We start from the raw sequence: 24240 nt of genomic DNA on the forward strand, positions 1-24240 counted from the left end.
CGAAGACGACAAACCATCCCATCGGGAACAGAATACCCAGGAGGAGGCTGCATGTAAACCTCCTCACTCAACTCGCCATTAAGAAAAGAATTCTGAACATCAAACTGGGAGACAGACCAGCGGCGAACAGAAGCAACAGCAAGAAGGGTACGCACGGTAGTCATATGAGCCACGGGGGCAAAAGTCTCATCATAGTCACGGCCGTGCTCCTGCCGAAAACCACGAGCCACAAGACGCGCTTTATAGCGCTCAAGAGATCCATCGGAGCGAGTCTTAATTTTATAGACCCACTTACACGTGATGGGACGAACACCAGAAGGGGGAGAAACAAGATCCCAAGTGCCAGTGCGCTCAAGCGCAGCGATCTCCTCAGCCATGGCAAGCTGACATTCAGGATGATGCTCGGCATCCCGATAAGAAGTCGGCTCGGAAACGACAGAGAGACCATACTAACTAGGAGAGTAACGAACTGGAGCACGACGCTGACGAACAGGTCGTGAAGGGGGAAGCTCATCTGCAGAAGACAAGTCATCAGAAGAAGAGGAAGAAGGGACAACATCGGAAAGAGCCGAAGCCGGAGAACGAGGAGTACTAGGTGGACTAGACGAACGAGAGGATGGCGCCGAAGGGGGCGCATCAGAAGTAGGAGGGAGGGAGGAGTGACGAGCAGGGGGTGCATCCGGAAAAGAAGAAAACGAGATATCATCCACCGGGTAAGTACCCGAGGTGGGGCGAGGATAGAAGGGACGCGTCTCATCAAACGTGACGTCACGAGAGATGCGCATCCGACGACCAACGGGGTCCCAACAGCGATAGCCCTTATGCTCATCACCGTATCCGAGAAAAACACACTCAACGGATCGAGCGGTCGGTTTGGTGCGTTCGCGAGGAGGCGAGAAGGACATAGCGAGACGCAACCAAATGAACGGAGAGTCGAGTAGTCCGGAGAAACACCGGAGAGACGCTCGAGAGGAATGCCACCCTGTAGAGCAGCGGAAGGCTGAATGTTAATGAGGTGGGCCGACGTAGCGACGAGCCTCAGCCCGAAATGTGGCGGAAGAGAAGAAGCAATCATCATAGCACGGGTGGTCTCAAGAAGATGACGATGCTTATGCTCGGCGACGCCATTTTGAGCATGCGCGCCGGGACAAGAAAACTGAGCGAGGGTGCCCTCCTCAGCAAGGACACCACGAAGGTGCTGGGAGATATACTCACCAGCAGAATCAACACGGAATACGCGAATGGGTGAGGAATACTGAGTGCGGACCATGGCCCCGAAACGCTGATAAATAGAGAGCACCTCACTGCGAGAGCGCATGAAAAACACCCAGATGTACCGTGAAAAATCATCAATGAATAAGATATAGTATCGATGGCCCCCTTTCGAAGCGAAGGGAGCCGGACCCCAAACATCTGAATGGACTAAATCGAACGGTCGCTGAGAGACAGACACACTAGTAGGATAGGGAAGCTGAATCTGTTTGCCTAACCTATAACCCTGACAGTGTAACGACCCATCTCCAGAAACAGACCCCAGAAGGCCACGATGAACCAAAGACGACAGGCGAGAGTCACAAAGGTAAGCAAGACGATGATGCCACTGCTGAAAAGAGCCGGTGACAGAGGCAACAACCGGAGGAGAACTGGCAGATGAAGTTGCAGCGGAATCGATCGGGAGCAGGGGATCTGACTGTGCGCGCGGATCGGGAGCAGGGGAGCAGGGGCGCGCGGGCCGGCACAGGGGAGCACCGGAGCAGCAGGGCGGCGCGGGAAGTGGAGGCCGGAGCGAAATCAGGAGAAGAGCAGGGCGATCCAAGACGAGAAGCAGACGGGCGACGGAGAGACGAACGACGGACAAGCAACGTCGGCCGGAAAAATTAGAGAACCAATTTCGGCTCTGATACCATGTTAGAGCAATATGCTTGTTGTATTACCAGGAGGCCAAAAGCCACAATATATAGTACATGTACAGGTGCACATATGCAGAAAACCCCCTAACATAGGGAGAAACTACAATATACTGATATATACATCTAACAGCGTCGCCCCACTAGAGCAGGACCCAGACGTATTTCTGGTCACGACGGACAAAAACGATCGCTCAGTCACCCTTTGCGCGCCGCTGGAGATGCCTTTACGCGCCGAGGACAAGCTAGCGATGCATTTGGTGTGGCTGCTGGGTGATGCGTGTGCTGCTGCTGATTTTTCCGAGGTGCTCGTGTGCGGCTGGCCAACATCATCTTTTCGCTTGTATTTGTTCGATCGCCACGTCTGTGAGCAGAAGGCTATTGGTGTCATGGTGCTGGGTGATATCGAGCTAATCTTGACTAATTAATTTGATAATTATGACTGGTTAATCTGGGAGCTATTTTTTGGGATAATTTGGTAATTGCATTAACTGTTGGGATTAATCTTGTTGCTGCTAGATTATCTGGTAATTCTGAGTAACTGATATTGTAGTTGTAGCTGAGATAACCTGGTGATTATGATTATTAATTAATTTGTTGTTAGAGCTGCTAGGATAACCTGATAGCTGTGACTAAACAATAAGGTAGCTGCTACTACCTCTATCCCAGTTTATAGAGCTTGCACGTATTCCTAGATTATCAGTTTGGTCAACATAATATCATTTGTATAGTATAAAAACAATATCATTAGAAAGTAGATCATCTAAGATTTCTAATGATATATATTTTGTAGTACATATGTTGCATTATCATTGTCAAATTTACGATCTAGGGACACACGTAAGGGCCACTTCTTTTAGGCTTATGCTTATGAAGAAGCCAGCTTCTGGATTTCGGTGGGGAGAAACTCCGGTGAGGAGAAGCTCTTAGAAACTGTTCTTGCTCTTCTTTTGGGCTTATGAAGTCTAGACTTATTTGTCGTGTAATGTCTCTAATACCCCTAAATTTCATATGTATCGTTGAATATTGGTCCCATATTGAGATTTTCATGTTAATTGAGGGCACATAGAATACACGCCATTAAAAATCATGTGTCATTAGTTCAAATTTTCGTCAAGTTGTGAGAATGCCAACATCAGTACAAAGAAGAATGCAAACGCTTAAAGTAATTCATCTGAAATCATAAAAGAGAATTCCTTCTTTCAAATACACAAGACAAGATCAAATCTGAACAATATCAACGAGCTGAAGCATGAGAACGTTCCCAAATCTAAGAATTTGACTTCTTCCACACACACGATACAGGAACAATCTCATAGCGGGAGTAAAGTGTTGTGCAGGGAGGTGGAGGAGGAACAGCAGAGGCAACGAGTAGAATACTTGCCGCAGATGCGGCCGGTGATGATCGAGCTGCACCTCACCACATGAAATTTGATCGGGGGTAACCGGATAAGGACAGATATGAGGGGTGGGTGTCAGGTGGAACAACCAAACGGGCCCGCTCGGGAAAAGAAACAGAGAAAAACGATTCAGGCCACTCAGTGGCATTTTGCGGGTAATAAACGTGAATAGCAGGTGCGATCCGAAACATCCATTCGATTTTAACTCCAGAAGCTCGGGAAGCTGGTCCTCATCAGTTTCTCGGGACCGTCCAGTTTACACTAGGAAGAAGTCCAGCGGTGGAGGGAAGCTGTGTAGAAATTTTGACTTCTTTTGGGCTTCAGCGTTTTGGGACCTAGAAGCTGTTCCAAAAGCCCAAAAGAAGTGGCCCTAAGCCCTGTGAACAGGGACGGAGGGAGTACTAAGACAACCTGGTGATTATTTATTGGAAAATCTCAGTTCTAGAATAATCTAGTTTCTATCGCTTAATAATATTAAAAATATGTTAGTTCTGACTCTTTAATATGGCAGTTGTTATTAGGTTAACCTGGTGACTTGTTGAGAAATCTTGTGCGGAAAATCAAGAGGATGGCACTTGGAATAGTCTGTTAACACACTAGGTTATTCTTGTAATCGTTTTATGTTAATTTGGTAGCTGGAAAAACAACCATAAGTAGGCAATATTGAACTCGGTAATGTCACCTAGATAATCATGCTGGAATAATCGACATCTAAGTAGTGCATAGTCGATAGGTTAATTTTTAATTTGATAGTTAAGTAGTCTATAATCTGCTAAGTATGTGACAATAGTATAGCAATTACTGATAAAAAATATTGTCGAAATATATTAATATGTGATTTAGTTTTAAAGATCTCGTTGCGAGAAATCTAACAATAAAAACGGATTATCACTTTAATTAACTGTTTGGAGGATTAAAGTTTTAAAAAATTGAATGCAAATAAATCATCACTTTTATACATGCTGGCAAGCTACGTGATTATAATTTGTCCACGCTAGTAGTAGCAGGCAGAGCATGGGACTTGCACTGCGTACGTCCATAGCCAGCCGCCGCACGGTTTGATTAAAGGGATTGATGGATTGACTACATAGCAGTATCGCATTTTAATCAAACCGTACCTGGTGACTTGTTAAAAGGCTTGACTACACAGCAACGTCGCATTTTAATCAAACCGTACCTGGTGACTTGTTTAAAGGGATTGACTACACAGAGGCGTCGCATTTTAATCAAACCGTACCTTGAAAAGATGGTGCAGTTTGTGTAAATTTTGATATATCAAGACAGTCGGTCTCGAAAAAAATATCATAGATATGTCGAAATTTTGATGTATTAGACACTCGCTCCATCCTGAAAAATATTATTTTACATATATATTCACACACACGGTCATGCAGTAGTATAGTGTATGCGTATGCGCATTAAAGTTGCAAGCATAGGATACGTTGCCCTAGCTATCGTCTTGTCTGTTGTGCACCCTTACCTTGAGCCCATCCTTCATGTGGAGTATGATGGACAGCTTGGGTATGGCCTCGGTGCCGGCGACCTCCATCCGGAACCTGGGGACGACGGCAGCAACAACAGCTTTCATCTGCGAGAACGCCAGGTCCCTGCCGATGCACGTTCGGGGGCCCACGTTGAACGCCACGAACTTGTACGACGGCTGGTGCTGGAGCCGCCCTGCCTCGTTCAGCCATCGCTCCGGCCGAAACTCCAGGCAGTCCTTGCCCCACACGGACTCCATGCGGCCCATCGAGTACAAAGACACGATCACCCGCCGCGTCGTCCCCACGGCCGCGCCGCTCGGCAGCGTGTCCGGGCGCACTGCCGCCTTGTGCTCGAATGGCACTGGTGGGTACAGACGGAGTGACTCTGACAGCGCCGCGTGGAGGTAGGCCAGTCGCTTCAGCTCGGCGGCGGTGCGGTGTTGGCCAGACGGCGGGTTTTTGTGGAGCTCGGAGAGGATCTTTGCCTCGACGTCCGGGTGTTTGGTGAGCAGCCAGAAGAACCATGTCAGTGCGGAACTCGTCGTGTCACGGCCGGCGATCATGAGGTTAAGCGTCGTGTCACGTAAGAACCGGTCGAACTCGGCGCCTTCCTTGCCGACCTCCGCTTGGCACGCCAGGTACAACGTGAGCAGGTCGGCGCCGTCGTCGGCACCGGCCGCGCGCTCTCGCCGGAGCGAGATGAACTCGGCGATAGACGCGTCGAGCACCTGCCGAGCCTGGTTCATCTTCTTGTGGTGGCCGATGTTTAGGTAGGTCTGGATCCTCAGCCACCCAACGGGCGTCATGTGCCGGTAGAACAGCACCTCCTCGGCGTCATCCATGGCCACGGCGAAGGGGACTCGCTGGAAGTTGGCGGCTAGGCATCCGGGGTCGACGCCGAACACGAACATCGCCGTGAGGTCGAACGTGAGGCGCATGAACACGTCCTGCATGTCCACGACGGCACCAGAGGAAACGAAGCCGTCGAGGAGCGGCACGAGCCCGTCATCGAGCTTGCGCGCGGTGCTCCCGGTGACGGCGTCGCGGAACCTCCCGTCGGACAGCAGCGCGTGTGCCTTCCGCCGCTGGAACGCCCAAGACTCGCCGTCGGCGTTGAAGATGCCGTCGCCAAGCACGTCGACGAGGGCGGCGAACTCCTCGCCCTTGGGGTAGTTGCCGAAGTTGGCGGTGAAGATGTGCGCCACGTCCGCCGGGTTGGCCGTGACGAGCACGTCCACCGGCGTGCCCAAAGGCCCCTTGATGACGTGCGACATCCCGGGCGCCGCGCGCAGGAACTTTGCAAGAGTGAAGCCCCTCGCGAGGCACCCCTCGCAAGGATGCCAGGACTTAGCGCTGCCACGAGGGCAAGATCCCCTCGCGAGGTACCCCTTCGCGAGTAGTGCACAACAGGCACCGGGAGACGCGACACAAGACCCCTTCGCATGGCAAACTACATAGGGACGAAGCTAGGGAGGATGATGCAAGCCATGACGCACCCTAGAAGACAAGAGAAGCTTTGACATTGCCTGCACAAAGAGGGATGTACGTTGCCTCCTTTCCGCAAAGACTGACCATGGACGCCGCAATACATCGTCCAGAACCACTCCCGTGGACCGGAGCCTTTGCAGGGCGTAGACTTGGTCTACATGTGTATAGTTAGGGACAACCGTCCGCCTTTTTCCACACGCCTGTGGTAGCCTCTCCCCCAAGTTTCTGTGGGGAGGAGATCTAGTTTCTCTATAAAAAGGAGAGACAACCCCCCGACGGCTGGATCAATTCTAGATCTCCTCGAGGACACATTTCTGATTCCCTCTTCTTCAACCTAGGGAGATCAGATCGAGATCTAGGGAGTACTCCAAGCCACCACCTTGTAAACACTATACTCGCTTGGCGAGGCATCAATACAACTCAATCAGGGCGTAGGGGTTTTACCATTCCACGAGAGCCCAGAACCTGGGTAACCCTTTGTCTCTCTCTGCTGTGCCTCGCCATCGCCATGGCTTTGGGTAACTTGGAGTGTTTCCTCTAGCCTCCGTGGTCGATAACCCAAGGGTCTTGCCGAGGTACCCGTGTTTCTCTCGAGACACGAAACCTCGACACATCCATCTCTAGAATGCGTTCGAGTGTTTGGAAGCTGACTGCAATGTTTACTTATCTACTCCGTCAGTACAAGCTACATGGTATACGTTCATAAGGCATGCATGTTACCTGAACTAGCTACAACTACATCTGAATATGTACTACGAGTGCCATGAGTCTGTTACACGTAAGCATGGAGATATTTTTTCGATAAAGTGTATATATTAATACCACGAAGATATCAATTGCAGTCAACCTCTGCAACAACGTATTGCCGTAGCGACACTACGAATGCAGACAACCAAAAAAGAAAGAAGAATTACAAACAAAGTCCCGCTACAGTGATTTATTCGTTGAAACAGCAGTACTAACACCACCAAGACAACATCTGAAGTCCAGCTTCTTCAAAAGCAACGCCTTCAAAAAGGAAACAGTGCACAAACACTATTATCGTCTGAGCATAGATCTTAGGTTTTTACTCTGAAGATAGTCCTCGCTCTCAAAATAATATCTTCAACAAGGCCATTGCCAGACACAACCAATTATAGCCAGACCCTGAGTTTTCACCCTGAAAGGTATGGCTTTGACCTTTTCATGTGCAGTCGCCCCCACTTGCATTCCGCTGCTCCAAGTCACGAATCACCAAGCCAATTCCTCAACACCACACAAACTCTAACCACCATTGTCAGTTCATAGATCTCGGTCACCATGACATTCTCCGTCAGCACCATGGAACGAGAACATGCCTGATATTAATAGCCAACCGAGATTCGAAGCACTCCATCTGAACCTAAACAGTCAGAAAAATATGGGTGTGCACGACTGAATACAACCTGATCCAACAAAATCTAGGCAAGAGAAGCACTGTTACGTTTGCTCGCGGAGCCTTTCGAAACACGACACTTCAACCAGATCAATGAAGACAAACATCAGACGGATCTTCATCTTGATGTGAGAGAAACCTTAGGACGGCCTCTGATGAGGTGGTTCCTCGGCAATGCCCACCATGAGGGGCTTGGGTTTTAGAGAAAGGCGACGACGGAGGTTCCGGGAGCGAGGCGGTACACGACGTACCCAGGTTCACGTCCCCGCGGTGGAGGATCGTTACGTTCTGCTAGCAATCCACTATATGAATATATGTGTACAGGGGGCCGCCATAGGCGGAGTTGTAATATCTAGTCTAGTTCTAGGCGTGTCGCCTCTATGTTTTATGTTTTTGAATATGCGTGTCCTAAGGGGTGCCCCTGTCTGGCTTTATATATCAGCCAAGCTAGAGTTTACAAGAGTCCTATTAGTATTCGTATTGGAGTCTTCTTTCCTTGTAGTCCAAGTTGAGGCGCGTGCAGGTCCAGCTTGTTGAGTCCTTGTGCTGGTCCAGCTTCATAGTTTGCACCAGGTATGGCAATGTCGAGTAACCGAAGGGTTATGCCCACGTCAGTAGCCCCCAAGTGTCTGGCCGAAGTGAAGCTTCGGGCAGGGACTAAAGTTGCCATCGTCTGAATGTCTTGATCTTCTACTGCGTCTTGAATCTTGTGCTTGATGCAGAGTCGAAGTTTCTTTTTGTCGGGTGCGCGAAGCGCTCCCGATGGAAGTAGCCCCCGAGTCTATGGGCGGGTGCTTGCAGTCACGCATAGACTCAAGTTGTACTACTCGAAGATCTTGATGTCGATGTCTTCGGGTTTATTCTTCATTGTCGACGAGGCTTCCATTTTTTTTATCAGGTGCGCGACTACCGCTCCTGATGGGAGTAGCCCCCGAGCCTGTAGATAAATATGAAATAGTTATGTATATGGTGTAAAAAATGCTAAGTCAAATACCGTAGATGTCTCGGAGGAGCCGATGATTGGGATGATATCTCAGAGGAGCCGATGATTTGGATGATATCCAAGAGGAGCCGATAATTTGGATGATGGCCCAGAGGAGCCGATGATTTGGATGATGGCCCAGAGGAGCCGATGATTTAGGGTGATATCCCGGAGGAGCCGATAATTTTATTGGGTGCGTGTCCAGCGCTCCTGATGGAATTAGCCCCCGAGTCTAGGCACTGATGCTTGCAACCGTGAGTAGACTCAAGTCGAGCAACTCGATGTTTATAGTTTTTTTCAGGTGTCGTTGACACATTGTTGTTTATTTCAAGGGGCAATTCCTTAAGCATCGTTGATACCATTGTTTGTAAGTTTATCGGCAGCAAATTATTTGAGTGATCAGCTCGTGTTGCAGGTTTTGCTAAACCTGTTGTATGTGCAACTTTGCTTTCAACTGATGCATGTCTTGACAGCAGCTCCCGAATAGATCGGTGGCACTAAATCTGCCGATGACTCCATCACTCTTTGATACTTCTGCAATGTAAAGTATCGAGCGTGGGTCGTTTTCGTATGTGTTTCATGATCCTTGCTATCTGCGGCACTCTTTGAGGCATCTATAGCAAAGAAAAAGAGTAAGGTTTCCGTTGTTTCATGTTCCTTGCTATCTGCGGCACTCTTTGAGGCATCTATAGCAAAGGAAAAGAGCAAGGTCCCCGTTGTTTCATGATCCTTGCTATCTGCGGCACTCTTTGAGGCATCTATAGCAAAGGAAAAGAGCAAGAAGTCTTCATATCTTCTTGAATTCCAGTGAACCAGCGCTCCCGATGGGAGTAACCGCAATAGTTCGAAGATATTCCAGGAGCCCCCGAGTAATTCCAGCGAACCGGCGCTCCCGATGGGAGTAACCATAATAGTTCGAAGATATTCCAGGAGCCCCCGAGTAATTCCAGCGTCGGGAGTATATCGGATCATTTATATAAGATGATATCCATTGAATATTCCAGACGATGAATCCACTGACCCGAGAGTGCATCGGGAGGAGATATATCCAGAGCCGAGGAAGTCAGGTCCATTAGCTCGGCTGCGGTGAGGCCAATATGGAAGCAGGTCGCAATGCGGACGCAGGCGAAGTAATCAATCAGAAATAGTTGAAGTAGCGGGCGTAGCCGAAATAGTTGCGCCACCAAAGATAGTCCATGCGACGGACGCAGCCGAAATAATTGCGCCATCCAAGATAGTCCATGCGGCGGGCGCAGCCGAAATAATTGTGCCATCCAAGATAGTCCATGCGGCGGGCGCAGCCAAGTAATTGCGCCATCCAAGATATTCCATGCGGCGGGCGCAGCCGAAGTAATTGCGCCATCCAAGATAAACCATGCGGCGGGCGCAGCCGAAGTAATTGCGCCATCCAAGACAATCCATGCAGCGCCTGGCTGACGTGGCCGATGAAGAGGACGTAGTTGATATGGCCGATCCGCGGCGGGTGAGCATCCGAATATATTGAGTCCATAATATCGGGTCCGTGACACGCAAGCCCCCGAGCAAGACAAGTCCGCGATATCGGGTCCAAGACAGACGAGCCTCGAATGCGCGATGGCGGGCGTGGCCGACCGCGCAGAGTAGTCGAAGCTTTATTTCAATCTGCAGTTATGTTGCGGCGCAAAAACCTGCGCACAAATAATAGCGCGAGCCGAAAAAATATTTGGCCAAATAAATTTGTAAAAAATAGTTAACTGGAAAAGTAGCACCTGATAATTTTTTGCGTCGAATGAAGATGGCGTGTTGTCGAAATCAAGCGTCGCTAGGTTGAAAGCAGTCGAGATGAACGGACCCGCCGGACCGAGTCACACGGCGGTCACACAGATTTGTGATATAGCCGAAAGTGAATACGCAAGGTTTGTTGATGTTGATCTCGGCTGCTCTGTAGCCGACGAAGATGACTTCTTTTTTTTCCTTGAACGCACAAAGTAGCCCTTAGCTTGCCAACTTGACTTTTTCTTTCTTTCCCTGGCTGGCTGCGCACCATATTCTTTCTTGCATGTAACTCTGATCCTCGCATGAAGCTTTTAGACAATATATACTCCCGCCAGCCAAAAAAAGAAAAATTCTGCACGCCTTCTCTTTCCAGACTAGAAGCTTTTTGAACACTACGTAAAGAACATGATCACCACGCGAGCGTTGCCAATACTTGTTTCGGCCGGTACGATCCTTATTTTTCCTTGTGATGGAATGCTGTACGTAGGCCGGCCATGATTGGTTACGGCCATGTCTTTGGATGAGTAAGCTGGCTTTGATGAAGTAGACGAGCGCCCAGATCTGATCTCGTGAGGTTGAAGTAGATTGTTTCACCATATGTGATCTGTTTGCTGTTGACGATGAACTCGACGGATCCCGCCTAGATGATAAAATCCGGTCGTCGTGTTTCCCACAGACGGCGCCAATTGACGAGGCGGTTTCTCGGCAATGCCCACCATGAGGGGCTTGGGTTTTAGAGAAAGGCGACGACAGAGGTTTCGGGAGCGAGGCGATACACGACGTACCCAGGTTCACGTCCCCGCGGTGGAGGGTCGCTACGTCCTGCTAGCAATCCACTATATGAATATATGTGTACAGGGGGCCGCCATAGGCGGAGTTGTAATATCTAGTCTAGTTCTAGGCGTGTCGCCTCTATGTTTTATGTTTGTGAATATGCGTGTCCTAAGGGGTGCCCCTGCCTGGCTTTATATATCAGCCAAACTAGGGTTTACAAGAGTCCTATTAGGATTCGTATTGGAGTCTTCTTTCCTTGTAGTCCAAGTTGAGTCGCGTGCAGGTCCAGCTTGTTGAGTCCTTGTACTGGTCCAGTTTCATAGTTTGCACCGGTTATGGCAATGTCGAGTACCCGAAGGGTTATGCCCACGCCAGCCTCCTTTATTCGAGCAACTCCACAACGACGCTAACAAGACGAAGTCGCGTGCAGAGCTTTCGCCCGGAGGCTTGGAGACATGGCTACAACAATATGGAAACTAATGTTTTGTCGCCTTTTTTCGTTTCCATACATGTTCTACGAGCCTAGAATATTACCTTCTACTCCAGGTCATACATCTTCAAATTGACGATGACATTTATCCGGAGAGGTCCGGAGGTTTAGAAGGACTTTTGGCCCTTTGCTACTCCTGGTATACATTTTTTTGGTTATTTAACCTCAAAATAAAGAGCAAAATATATATAATCGATGGCGTCATACATCTTATGAATCCAACACATTCACCTTCACCGGCTCCTCCCTCACGACTATGGCAGGGTGGTATGCTCTGCTCTCTCGCGACCTCTACCCTGATCAAAAGATTAAAGGCCTCTAAACAAGATGAAAAAGAGGATGACTAAAATGAGAAAGGAAGGAGCAAGACGATTTCGGTTCACATGTGAAAGTGCTTCGAAAGGGATCTTGATTCATGCAGAAGATTTGAGAAGGAGTGAATTGATTGATCATGCTCTTTCGCTAGTCCGAGTTCATCCGTGCACCAGATTGCATTATTTTGGTACAACTCTCCTATTCCCTTGGTAATACGGCAATTTTGTAAGTATCCCTCCGGCCCTCCCGAAAAAATTAGCAGATTTGTCTAAATCTAGACACACTAGCCCGTGATTTGAAAATATGGTGTAGTTTGTCTAAATTTTAATATATCGAGATAGTCCAGCTCTAGATATGTCGAAATTAGACACTCACTACATCCCGAAAAGTATTATTTTACATATACATTCACACACACGGTCACGCAGTAGGATCCTGCACGTATAGTACTCAACATGCGATAATATCGCATCCATATATATATACCACAAAATGTAAATGTATGATTTGCGTGTATATTGTATGCGTATGCGCATTAAAGTTGCAAGCATAGGATACGTTGCCCTAGCGTCTGTTGTGCACCCTTACCTTGAGCCCATCCTTCATGTGGAGTATGATGGACAGCTTGGGTATGGCCTCGGTGCCGGCGACCTCCATCCGGAACCTGGGGACGACGGCAGCAACAACAGCTTTCATCTGCGAGAACGCCAGGTCCCTGCCGATGCACGTTCGGGGGCCCACGTTGAACGCCACGAACTTGTACGACGGCTGGTGCTGGAGCCGCCCTGCCTCGTTCAGCCATCGCTCCGGCCGAAACTCCAGGCAGTCCTTGCCCCACACGGACTCCATGCGGCCCATCGAGTACAAAGACACGATCACCCGCCGCGTCGTCCCCACGGCCGCGCCGCTCGGCAGCGTGTCCGGGCGCACTGCCGCCTTGTGCTCGAATGGCACTGGTGGGTACAGACGGAGTGACTCTGACAGCGCCGCGTGGAGGTAGACCAGTCGCTTCAGCTCGGCGGCGGTGCGGTGTTGGCCAGACGGCGGGTTTTTGTGGAGCTCGGAGAGGATCTTTGCCTCGACGTCCGGGTGTTTGGTGAGCAGCCAGAAGAACCATGTCAGTGCGGAACTCGTCGTGTCACGGCCGGCGATCATGAGGTTAAGCGTCGTGTCACGTAAGAACCGGTCGAACTCGGCGCCTTCCTTGCCGACCTCCGCTTGGCACGCCAGGTACAATGTGAGCAGGTCGGCGCCGTCGTCGGCACCGGCCGCGCGCTCTCGCCGGAGCGAGATGAACTCGGCGATAGACGCGTCGAGCACCTTCCGAGCCTGGTTCATCTTCTTGTGGTGGCCGATGTTTAGGTAGGTCTGGATCCTCAGCCACCCAACGGGCGTCATGTGCCGGTAGAACAGCACCTCCTCGGCGTCATCCATGGCCGCGGCGAAGGGGACTCGCGGGAAGTTGGCGGCTAGGCATCCGGGGTCGACGCCGAACACGAACATCGCCGTGAGGTCGAACGTGAGGCGCATGAACACGTCCTGCATGTCCACGACGGCACCAGAGGAAACGAAGCCGTCGAGGAGCGGCACGAGCCCGTCGTCGAGCTTACGCGCGGTGCTCCCGGCGACGGCGTCGCGGAACCTCCCGTCGGACAGCAGCGCGTGCGCCTTCCGCCGCTGGAACGCCCAAGACTCGCCGTCGGCGTTGAAGATGCCGTCGCCGAGCACGTCGAAGAGGGCGGCGAACTCCTCGCCCTTGGGGTAGTTGCCGAAGTTGGCGGTAAAGATGTGCGCCACGTCCGCCGGGTTGGCCGTGACGAGCACGTCCACCGGCGTGCCCAAAGGCCCCTTGATGACGTGCGACATCCCGGGCGCCGCGCGCAGGAACTCCGTGAGCCAGTCGTGCACGCGCCCGGCGTTCACGCTGATGGCCGGGATCGCGCCCAACACCGGCCAGTTGGTCGGCAGCCCGTCCCGCCGGTAACACCTGAAGAGCAACAGGACGACGCAAGCAAGCGACGCCATGATCTCTACCGGGTACTTGCCGAGGAAGCCTAGAACCCACCATGACACGACCTCCATTTCTTTTGCGTTGTTTAAGCCCGTGGAGTGAAGTGTTCTCGCCTTCTCGGGTGAGTTGGCTAGCTTAGCCTCAGGGTCATTTATATAAGTGGCTAGCTTAGGGTTTAGGTGCACGTCAATGCAGGTTTCTTCTACCCTAAAGATCGTGATGAATGAGCTCACCATGAGCATATATGTAAATGGAAATTACAATTTAGTTAGTCCTCTTTAACAGAAATGACTACTTCTCAGTCGGCTGAGAAATTATTTAATTTTCGGTTATCAAATATCAGTTGTAACTCACATTGCAACTCATAACGAGCACGAATCACAAAGCAAATCTAAGTGTTTAGATTGTGTTTTCTTAGTTGCAATATCACTTCAAATGAATTGACTGCCCTCCTAATCCCCTTACCCCGCTCTCCCTGTCGTCATCACCAATGTAATTAACTAGCTACTTGACCATTAGTTTATGCAAGATAGAGAGGTTTGGACTGCCAACTCTTCTGGATGAGTAATCCAACTGTCGTGTATAACTATAGGTGGTTAGAGTAAATGATTGCTGACCGGTTATTCAAAGACTGATGATATGAAGAATTATTATTATGAAAAATATTTTATTTTAATAGGAAAGCAAAATTCAAGATTCAAGTTGTCATTATTCAGAGAGCCACTATAGTTAAAATAAGAGAAGAACCAACTACCCAAGTAGTCAAGTTTGAAATGGTAGTTCAGAGGATCACCCTTCCGACTGGAAATGAAAAATATATATAGGAATCCGTGCATGAATTCTCAAAAGTAATATGGCTATTTCTCTATTTTTTTGGAGGGAAAAAAAGCAAAATAGTTCAAGCGCCGGAAGCCAGCAGATTACCTATCAAGTGGTGGGTTGAGACTTGATAGTAGGGTCATACTCTATGCGGCCCAACATAATCTAGAGAGTAATACGATATTTTACAAAGTTTTACTTTGCACAAGTATGTTTTTGCCATATACCTGTTTGATTTAATGATGCCCATGGTCGCCCTACCACTCAAGCACGACTTGTACCCGTATTCCCTCTAGAATGCCGGAATCGTTGTAGTCTGCTTCTTTTTCTTCTAATGCAATGACACACAAAGCTTTTGCGTGTTCGCAATTTTTTTTTTGTAGACGTGGTCAAAGTTTGAAACAACTTAACTTTTCAAAAAAACTTGGAGGTACACTCTTTATGGACGGAAGGAGTAGAGTACTACTACGTCCATTTCAAGGAATAGGACGTTCTCGTTTTACATGCTTTTTATTTGATAAAAAATTACTTCAAATAGATAAAAAAATTGTTTGTATGAGATTAGTATCATTAAAAAAATTCTTTACAATTCGAATCCAACGATACTAATTACATATAATATAATTAAAATTTTGTTGCTCAAGTTTTATGGTCAAGATTCGTTCTGGAATACGCATGCGTCTTATTCCTTGAAACGGATGTAGTAGAATTAATGATTGGACCAAGCCGTGTGCCCTTTGCACCGACTGGCCAGTCATTTACACACGGTAAATAAATTTAAAAAAAAGATTTATACACATAGTAAAGTTCTTGAGAGACTACCTAGCATGGTAGCACACATTTGTATTATCTTACACAGATGGATGATATATCTCATAACATCAAGATCCTCACTATCTTCGGCATTTGAATGATGGGCATGCCAAGGTATAAATATCTGGCTCGATCTACATAGTTTCTCAACTACTTTGATATGGTGATGGGAAAAAAAATTTATCCACATCCTTCTCGATGGGTAGAGGATGGTGTTTAGAGACAAACCGTTTCATAACGATGAAAGTGAGATATTGTAATTTTGATAAGATCTCCTACATTTAAATTTTCATTTCAATGATGTAACCTACAAATTGCGTCATGTATTAATACATTCTTTGAGGCGGTTCATTTTAATAACTGCCTAAGATATATATGCTAGACGTTCTACTTTATTCTCCGTCTCCGTTGCCCCACTTCTTTCAAGCGGGCATAGTTTATCAGGGTCTCTAAGAGTTTTAGAGTCGTGTCATCCTGGACGACCGTCTGAGAGTTTGCACTACAGGAATCTCTACCTATGCCGACGGCCTCCGGCCCTCGGCGTACCACAGCCTAGCCCTCGGCGTACGGTACGCCGACGGGGACCCTCGGCGTAGCTCCTCGGGGAAGATTGGCCTCGGCAGAAGCCACGTGGCCCTCGGCGTATCAGCGACCGTCGGCGTAGAACGAGAGGGCCGAGGGCCAGGCCACCCGTCGGCCTACTAGCGCTCGGCGTAGCACGCTAACGGGCGCCGTCGAGCTGACGGCCGTTACGGCTACGCCGAGGGGGCAGCCGTCGGCGTACCGCGCCACGCGTCGCATCCTGGCGAGCTGTGCTGCACGCTACGCCGAGGGGCGCGGCCGTCGGCGTACCCCGCCACGCGTCGCATCCTGGCGAGCTGTGCTGCACGCTACGCCGAGGGGCGCGGCCGTCGGCGTACCCTGCCACGCGGCGCATCCTGGCGGGCCGTGGCGCATCCTACGCCGAGCGGGTGGCCGTCGGCGTACACTGCCACGCGTCACGCCCCTGTTTCATCTCGACGCTACCCCGAGGGGGAAGCCGTCGGCGTAGCATGTGCCATATGGTTCATGTCGACGCTACCCCGAGGGGGAACCCGTCGGCGTAGAGCTGACCATTTTTTTCTTTTTTCTGCTGGTTTGGTTGTTTCCCAGGATTAGCAGCACATTAAATCACAAATTAATTCACACGAAATAGAGTAAGTGCAAATAGACATAACACGAAGTTCAAGTCTCATAACATAGTTGCGGATACATAGTCGTAGTCTCATAACATAGGTACAAGTGTCATAGTGTCATAGTGCGGATACATAAGTAGCTACTATGGGACAACTAGAGGAGCTCGTCGCCGCTAAACACCGGCCCGGGCCGATTCCTTCCAGTAGAAGCTGCGGAAGAACCACCGGGAGAAGGACCGGGATAAGTACCGGGAGTAGCACCGGGAGAAGGACCACCATGATGAACCGGTGTGATCTCCCTCCCACCACCCTGGTTTCCGGAACATCCCGTTCCCTACACACATGTTCCCGAGATGTTAGCAATTTGCGAGGCAAAGGAAAGCCGTAGTATTCGGTTTGGCGAAGAACTTACCGTTGTTCTCCCATAGTACTCCGCAGCGAAATTTTCCTTCGATGGCATGTTTGGCGCCGGCCCCGGAAAGGGAGGCATCGGCCCTAAATCCACTGTCTGTCCAGTTTGATTGGCCACCATCGACGCCTGCAAGATAGTTTACATGTCAGTCTTTGCAGAAATGAAGCATCAAACTAGGGGAAAGTGGGACTTGTCATCATTTGCGAAAACAAAGGTTGGAACTTACATGTATATATGCCATGTACTCCATGAACTGCTGCTGCTGCTGGTTGAAGGCCACCTGATATTCTTGATGAGCGGCCACGTAGGCCGCCTCGAAGTCAGGCTACAATTTCAGAAATTCATGTCTCGTTAGCACTTAGCAATGTATGAACGAAAGTCGGAAAGAGGATGGAAATGAGAGAAACTTACGTCGTATGCGGGTTGCCGAGCCCGGCGACGAGGCGGGAGAGGGGGCTGTCCTTGGTGAGTCCCGCCTTGAGACGCGTGAAGGTCGTGGTGAGGGTATGCTTGACGGCCTTGTTCAGCATGGCGAGACGGCCATGCGGCAACCCTCCGGACGATAGGACCAACGACTCCTCGTCGACCTCCGCGCTCATGGGGTCATCCACCTCCGGGTGACGATGCCTCACCATCGCGCAGTAGTTCTCGACGTCCTCGGCGTAGGTGCCGAAGTACTCAGGGAGCGAGGGCCGAGGCTGCGAGAGATCGGGCTTCTTAAGCCGCATCTTGTTGTATATCTCGAGGTCAGACATCTCCTCCTCGGGTCCTAACGCGGCCCTCTGCATCGCGAAAGGAAATGTTGTGAGTACCAACTTTGAACATGACGGAAAATAAAATGTATACATAGCGTCTTCCCCTTGTAGCGCTCGTAGCTGAGGTTTCCCCCACAGTGTGTGCCACCGTCGCCTCGGTTCTCCGCGTTCCGCCTCGCCACGGCTGCAAAGTCCTCGTCCATCTTGAGCCACCTCGTCCTAACCATCTCCTCCCATGCCTCGGCATGCGGCTCGGCCCAATCGGGGATAACCTGAAAATGCAATACTCAACTCAATCTAATGCAATTGCAACTTAGTAGCAATGTAGAATCTCATTGACATTTTACTCACCGACATGTAGTCCTCCACCGTCATCTCGTACTCGGCCATAGCATTCTTACCGACAATGTCCGGCTTATGGACCCTCTCGCCTCTCTCTGCCCAGAAGTGACCCGCGGACGTGATCCTTTGGTTGTACCACACCTGCGGTGTCAACCTCTCACAAGTCGCCCGCAAAGTCCTGTTCGCGGCCGTCTCCTCAACCTCGGGCGCCACACGATAAAAACACTTCAATCATGCAAAAAACAATTGTGAGATTCATGAGTTAGAACATTGGGGTCATCAAATATGAACGAAGCCCGAGAAAATATGTCTTACCCAAAACTTTCTCATCACGGCCTCAGCAGCCGTCGGGAACCCTACGCCAGGGGCACTCTCGTAGTCCGTCCAAGTAGTGGCTAGCTTCTTCTCGCCAGCTGGGACAGTGCCGAGGGGATAGTACTTGCCCGGCCAGAACTTCCTAAGCAAAGCTCCAATCATGCTGCTAGGCAGGCGCCCCTTGACCCCCGGAGGAAATGTCCAATTGTTGCACATGAAAATCAAACATTAGCACATGAAAATCAAACATTAGTACATGAAAATCGAAATTGCCAAATTAGTACACTTACTCAGGGCCAGCAGGAATAATAAGGGTCTTCGCCTCATGGGTCTTAGGCTCCTTCCTCTCGTCGGGGACTCTCGCTTCCCCACGAATCTTCAGTGGCTTCGGCCGCCCATCCTCCTCCGGAGTCTCAAACCCGCGGCTAGAGTCCTCCTCGGCTCTAGACTCCCTCTCCGCCTCCTCTCTAGACGGCCCCTCCAAAAAGAACCCGGAAGCAACGTCGCCTGAAGCCGAGGGTGGTGGCTCAAAGTCCGGTCCTCCCCAGCCACCTCCACCTCCACCTCCACCTCCTCCCAAGCCACCTCCAGCTCCACCACCTCGTCCCCGTCCTCGTCCTCGTCCTCGTCCTCCTCCTCCCGCGCCGTCCTCGTAACGCGGATTGCGACGCGGTGCCCTCTCACTCCTTCTAACATTGTTCTTGCGTTGTTGCATCTTCTTAAGCAAGCTCGACGAGTCCTCCTTGCCGCCGCTCATATTGTTCAATCACCTGCATTGAGAAAGAGAAAACAATTAAGAAGCATGTTGAAAAATATATAAATAGTAAGCATAAAGACACTAAACAATTAAGAAGCATGTTCAAAAATATATAAATACTAAGCATAAAGATACTAAACAATAAAGAAGCATGTTGAAAAAAATATAAATACTAAGCATAAAGATACTAAACAAATAAGAAGCATGTTGAAATATAAACACATAAAAGACCCTCACCAGCCGTCATCAATCTCATCTTCAATCTCATTTTGTTTCTCCTTGCCACTATCACTATCACTATCTTTTGAGTAGTAAGTTGGATCTTGATAGACGGGTGGAGGCTCATCATCGCTATCATCTTCCACTTGTAACTTCTCGAGCATATCTATGTCCTTTAGATCCACCACTGACTCACCACGAGTTTCTGCATCGTTCCTGAGGTCCTCTTCAAGAACACATTCTAACTCAAAGTGCCCGAAGTCCTCTTCCTCTTGATAGAAAATTCCCTCGTATGTTACAGGATCAATGTTGTTGTAATCGTCCTCGGAGGGAATCGGTAGGTTACCATGTGGCGATACCGGAACACGACTTCCCAGCCGTTGAGGGCCGCTTTCGGCATGGGTACGGCAAATAATAAACTTGCTTGGCTTGGTGAGCAACAATATAGACATCGGCTCCGGTATAGGTGGTGGAAGGCTTAACTTCAACTAACCCAATGGACTTGGTAATTCTCTCGTCCACCTCTTGGGTCGAACCAATGACACTTGAACACAACGAGATTGAGTTGTTTGTTTGTACGATTGAAGGTCAGCTCGTATACATTCTCTAACCTCCCGTAGTAATCAAAGGTATCGGATCCTTTAGTGAAGACACCGGTATTTATCGTTTTTGGATTCGCCCGGCCCTTCGGGTGTGTCTCCGTATGGAATCGAAACCCATTCACGTCATACTTCTCATACTTCATGACGTCACGGTTACAACCTTGGGAAACACATCTCAACTCATCTATCATCTCAACGTTTGCATCAGCTCCCTACAAGCACGGTTCAAATTTGTTGTGTGCATTAGTTACGTGGAATAACAGGGACAAGTTTGGTAGGTAAGAGGGACAGCTTAGACATTACTTTTTTCATGAACCAAGACACAAAGTTTATTTTTACTTCGGGAGCACCCTCTTTCGAGAGAGTGTCCAACTCCGCGCCCGTGGGATCGCGCGGAAGCCACCACTGTTCATCCGTGAATTCGCTGAAAGGATACAATAAGCATTAGACCGAGTTGAGTGTAGGTGATCGAAACTAGATACAATAAGCATTACACCATGTTACCTAATGAAATCGTGACCGCCATCGTCGTCGTCCCCCCCACCACTTCCTTCATGTTCATAAGCACATAGAGCATTATGCAATCCTTCTCTTCCCTCTCCAATCTATATTTTTGTCCTTTACCAGCCTTCCCACCGGGACATTGGAATAGTTGAAGCTTGGGGTCATTCATGGGCACGTCGACATTGTAACGAGAGACCGGGTTATGCAGAGTGGGAACTTCATCGGGATAGTACGTTGTTGCGGCATCTGCCATCTCCCGAAGGCACGTTGCCTCAGCTATGCATGCTTCAATCTTGGCTTTGTTTCCGTTATCTTCCGAATATACTTGAACTCTCTCTCAATACAAAACTGCCACCGAAACCGCACCGGGCCACCCAAGAGTGCCTCGTTTGCGAGGTGCACAATGAGATGTGCCATCGGAGTAAAGAAGCCTGGCGGAAAGATCATCTCCAAATTGCATAGCAACTCCGGCACTTGAACTTGCAGCTTCTCAATAACCTTAGGACATATCCGCTAGCACGGAGCGTGCGGAAGAAATGGCTCAACTCCGCGAGCACTCGCCATATTTTCTCGGGAGATACCCTCGAAGCATCACCGGCATCAGCCGCTCAATCCATATATGATAGTCGTGACTCTTGAGCCCGGTGACTTTTCCCGTCGAAAGATTGACTCCCTTGCTCATATTCGAACAATAACCATCAGGGAACATCACAACGTATTTTAGCCACTTGAATGCCTCCTTCTTTTGGATGGAATCAAGGCAGAAGTCGGCGTGCGGCTTGAACCAATTCTTTCGACGGCCGTAGGACGTTGCATGTGTAATTTCTTCCTATCACGTAGCTTCTCAACATCGACTCTAGCCTTGACATTATCCTTTGACTTCCAGGGAATGTTTAGGCACGTGTGAAATAAGGACTCCGCGACATTCTTTACGGTGTGCATCACATCGATGTTATGGGGAAGTTCGAGGTCCTTGTAATACTCGAGCTTCGTTAAGGCTGCCCCGTGAGTCCAGTTGTGCGTTACACCATATCCCTCAAATTGATGGCCAGCTTCCGATGCCGCTGGCACGAGAGCACGTAGCTCGGCATCAACAGCTATACCATCGAACTTTGGCACCTCTGTTACTTCATGCACAACTTTGCCTTTCTTGAAGTTCTTTTTGTCTTCTCCGAACGGATGCCTCCGTTTGAGGTACTGCCGATTCGTGTCAAACGCAACATACTTGCGACCCTTATTTAGCCAAAGGAACTCAAGTCGATGCCCGTACACTGGGCATGGCCATTTACCAGCTGTACACCATCCGCATGTTAGGGCGTACCCGGGCATGTCATGCATGGTATACCGCAACCAAACTTTCATGCAGAAGTTTGTCTTCGATGCTCGGTCGTACGTCAACGTCCCGTGGTGCCAAGAGTGGTTCAAATCATCCACAATCGGCTGCATGTAGACACTCAAGTTCTTCCCCGGGTAATGGGGCCCTGGAATGATCAGCGACAGAAACATGGTCTTCCTCGTCATTAGGACTCCGGGAGGGAGATTGAGCGGAATTACAAACACGGGCCAACAACTGTAATTGGCATTCGACATACCATATGGATTGAAGCCATCTGTAGCTATCGCAATTCTGACATTCCGAGCATCCGCTGCCCTATGGGGGTATTTTCTATCAAAGTTCTTCCATGCATTGCCATCGATGGATGTCCCATCTTCGTCCGCCCCGATTGTCCTTTATTCGAGTCCCCATCTTGTGCCACGTCATCTGTTTGGCGGTCTCCTCGGTCAAGTAAAGCCGCTGGATTCTTTTTATGAATGGGAGATACCGAAGAATCGACTTTGCGATCTTTTGACCGCCTCACCTGACCATCCTTTCCCGTTACCTCTTCATACCTAGAGGCCTTACAAATGGGACGAGTACTTGTCCTCCGCAAACCGTTTCCAGAAGAGAACACAGCCTTTTTCACAACAGTCTATCCTTTGATAATCCATGTTGAGCGCCGACATGAGTTGCCTCGTCTCGTGCGGGCTTTTAGGCGTGACAATGCCCTTTGGGCAACATGTTACCAGCTTGTTTTCAGACTTGCTTCGAAGCCGTCACGGGTGGTGTTGTACCAGGTCTTGTCGGCTAGACATTGGGAGATGGCATCGAGCCGAGAAATCTCGGCGCCATCGTACGGAGGCGTCTTAGCAGCCGGCTATCATATCATAGAAGGCCTTCGCGGCTGGCTCGGTTCCTCCGGTTCGGAGGTTCCTCCGGTTCCGGCGGTTCCTCCCGTGAAGGTGGCGACTCCGGCATGTGGGCATCGACAAGATCATCTAGAAAGTCTCTAACCCCATCGTACTCATTGCCATTGAGCCGCTGCCGCATCACCTCACCTCTCGTCACGTTCGTGCTCATCAAAGTCGATCTGCGTGACGTAACGAGGCATATACCCATATTGCAGAAGGTGTTTAAACATGTCATCCTTTCCACGACGGTGATGCTTCAAGCAACGATTGCACGGGCAAAGTGGCTGAACCTTCGGTTTTGTACCACGCGCCAACTCCTTCACTAAATGCCAAGTCTTCCTTATCCACTCATCTGTTTTATTAGTCGCACTAACACGGCCGGTGTACATCCATCCATTATCAGCCATCCTCTCGCTCTATTGGAAGCCAAACGACAAGCATAGCATTTATATCAAATAGGAAAATGCATCATATTTTAATTTTTTTAACAGGCAAAACGAATGCATCAACCTACATCTCTACTAGGTGGGCTCCTAGCAGCCGCCGGATCCGTAGATTGAGTACGTTCTCCATGCTCTACCCCGGTCCGAGTCAAAATTTCGGCAGCACCTCCCCGCTGCTCTCCCGATACACGTCTCGCCAAAAAGACAAGAGGATGTGCATCCGGAGAACAACGGTGAGGCACTTCCGAAATCCTGACTCGGACCGGAGCAGAGCATGGAGAACGTACCCAACTACGGATCCGCCGACTGTCCCGTAAGTGCCGCAAGCGTTACGGTTGAAAATATGCCGACCACTAATGCATATTTATCCGCGTAACGCTTGAGAACGGGAAGTGACACCTAGGTTACGCAACTTGACTTGGAAAATGAATCTAGTGACATAAATAAAATGCGGAGAAGAAGTTCGAAATTTTGCTCACCCTCGGCTATAGAGGAAGTAGTGGAACAATCGAGTGTCGATGTCGGCGGCCGTCGAGAAGCGCGTCAAGATCCGGGGTGCTCACGACGAGGCGGTCACGGCATGGCCTATTACAAATCCATGTTATTAGAACAAATTCAAATTTGCATTTCTATTTCCATTATTAAACACTAGCAGAATTGCCCGTGCGTTGCATCGGGGTGAACAAATACTCTAACGCTCCATCAAACCATCCGTACGTGTTGATATTTCTTCTTTGTCTCCGTGTGAGTGTTGTCGGTGCCGTCGTCGCCAGCGAAAGGTGCGTTTCAGGCTATATGGGGGTTGGGCTGGCTATGCCACCATGGGGTAGCATTG

At 49.6% G+C, this 24240-nt stretch overlaps 2 protein-coding genes across 2 annotated transcripts; both read right to left on the bottom strand.

Annotated features, from left to right (window-relative positions):
* Positions 1-4754: 4754 nt before the first annotated feature.
* On the bottom strand, positions 4755-6789 carry LOC124664839 (alkane hydroxylase MAH1-like). The gene is made up of 2 exons (XM_047202269.1): positions 6724-6789; positions 4755-6119 (listed from the first exon to the last, which is right to left on the bottom strand). Exons 1-2 carry the CDS (start codon positions 6787-6789, stop codon positions 4755-4757), a joined length of 1431 nt encoding a protein of 476 aa, XP_047058225.1.
* A 5784-nt stretch (positions 6790-12573) lies between these two features.
* On the bottom strand, positions 12574-14126 carry LOC124659202 (alkane hydroxylase MAH1-like). Its single transcript, XM_047197134.1, has one exon. It carries the CDS (start codon positions 14089-14091, stop codon positions 12574-12576), a length of 1518 nt encoding a protein of 505 aa, XP_047053090.1. The 5' UTR covers positions 14092-14126.
* Positions 14127-24240: the final 10114 nt, after the last annotated feature.

Source organism: Lolium rigidum, chromosome 6 (genome assembly GCF_022539505.1).
Source record: "Lolium rigidum isolate FL_2022 chromosome 6, APGP_CSIRO_Lrig_0.1, whole genome shotgun sequence".
In the NCBI taxonomy this organism is placed as follows: domain Eukaryota; kingdom Viridiplantae; phylum Streptophyta; class Magnoliopsida; order Poales; family Poaceae; genus Lolium; species Lolium rigidum.

Excerpts from the sequence above, each read along its gene's own strand:
- LOC124659202 (XM_047197134.1), bottom strand. The coding sequence starts at position 14,091 with ATGGAGGTCGTGTCATGGTGGGTTCTAGGCTTCCTCGGCAAGTACCCG.
- LOC124664839 (XM_047202269.1), bottom strand. The coding sequence starts at position 6,789 with ATGGCGATGGCGAGGCACAGCAGAGAGAGACAAAGGGTTACCCAGGTT. Across the intron at positions 6,120-6,723 it reads TTCTGGGCTCTCGTGGAATG|GGGTGCCTCGCGAGGGGCTT; the intron begins GTAAAACCCCTA and ends CATCCTTGCGAG.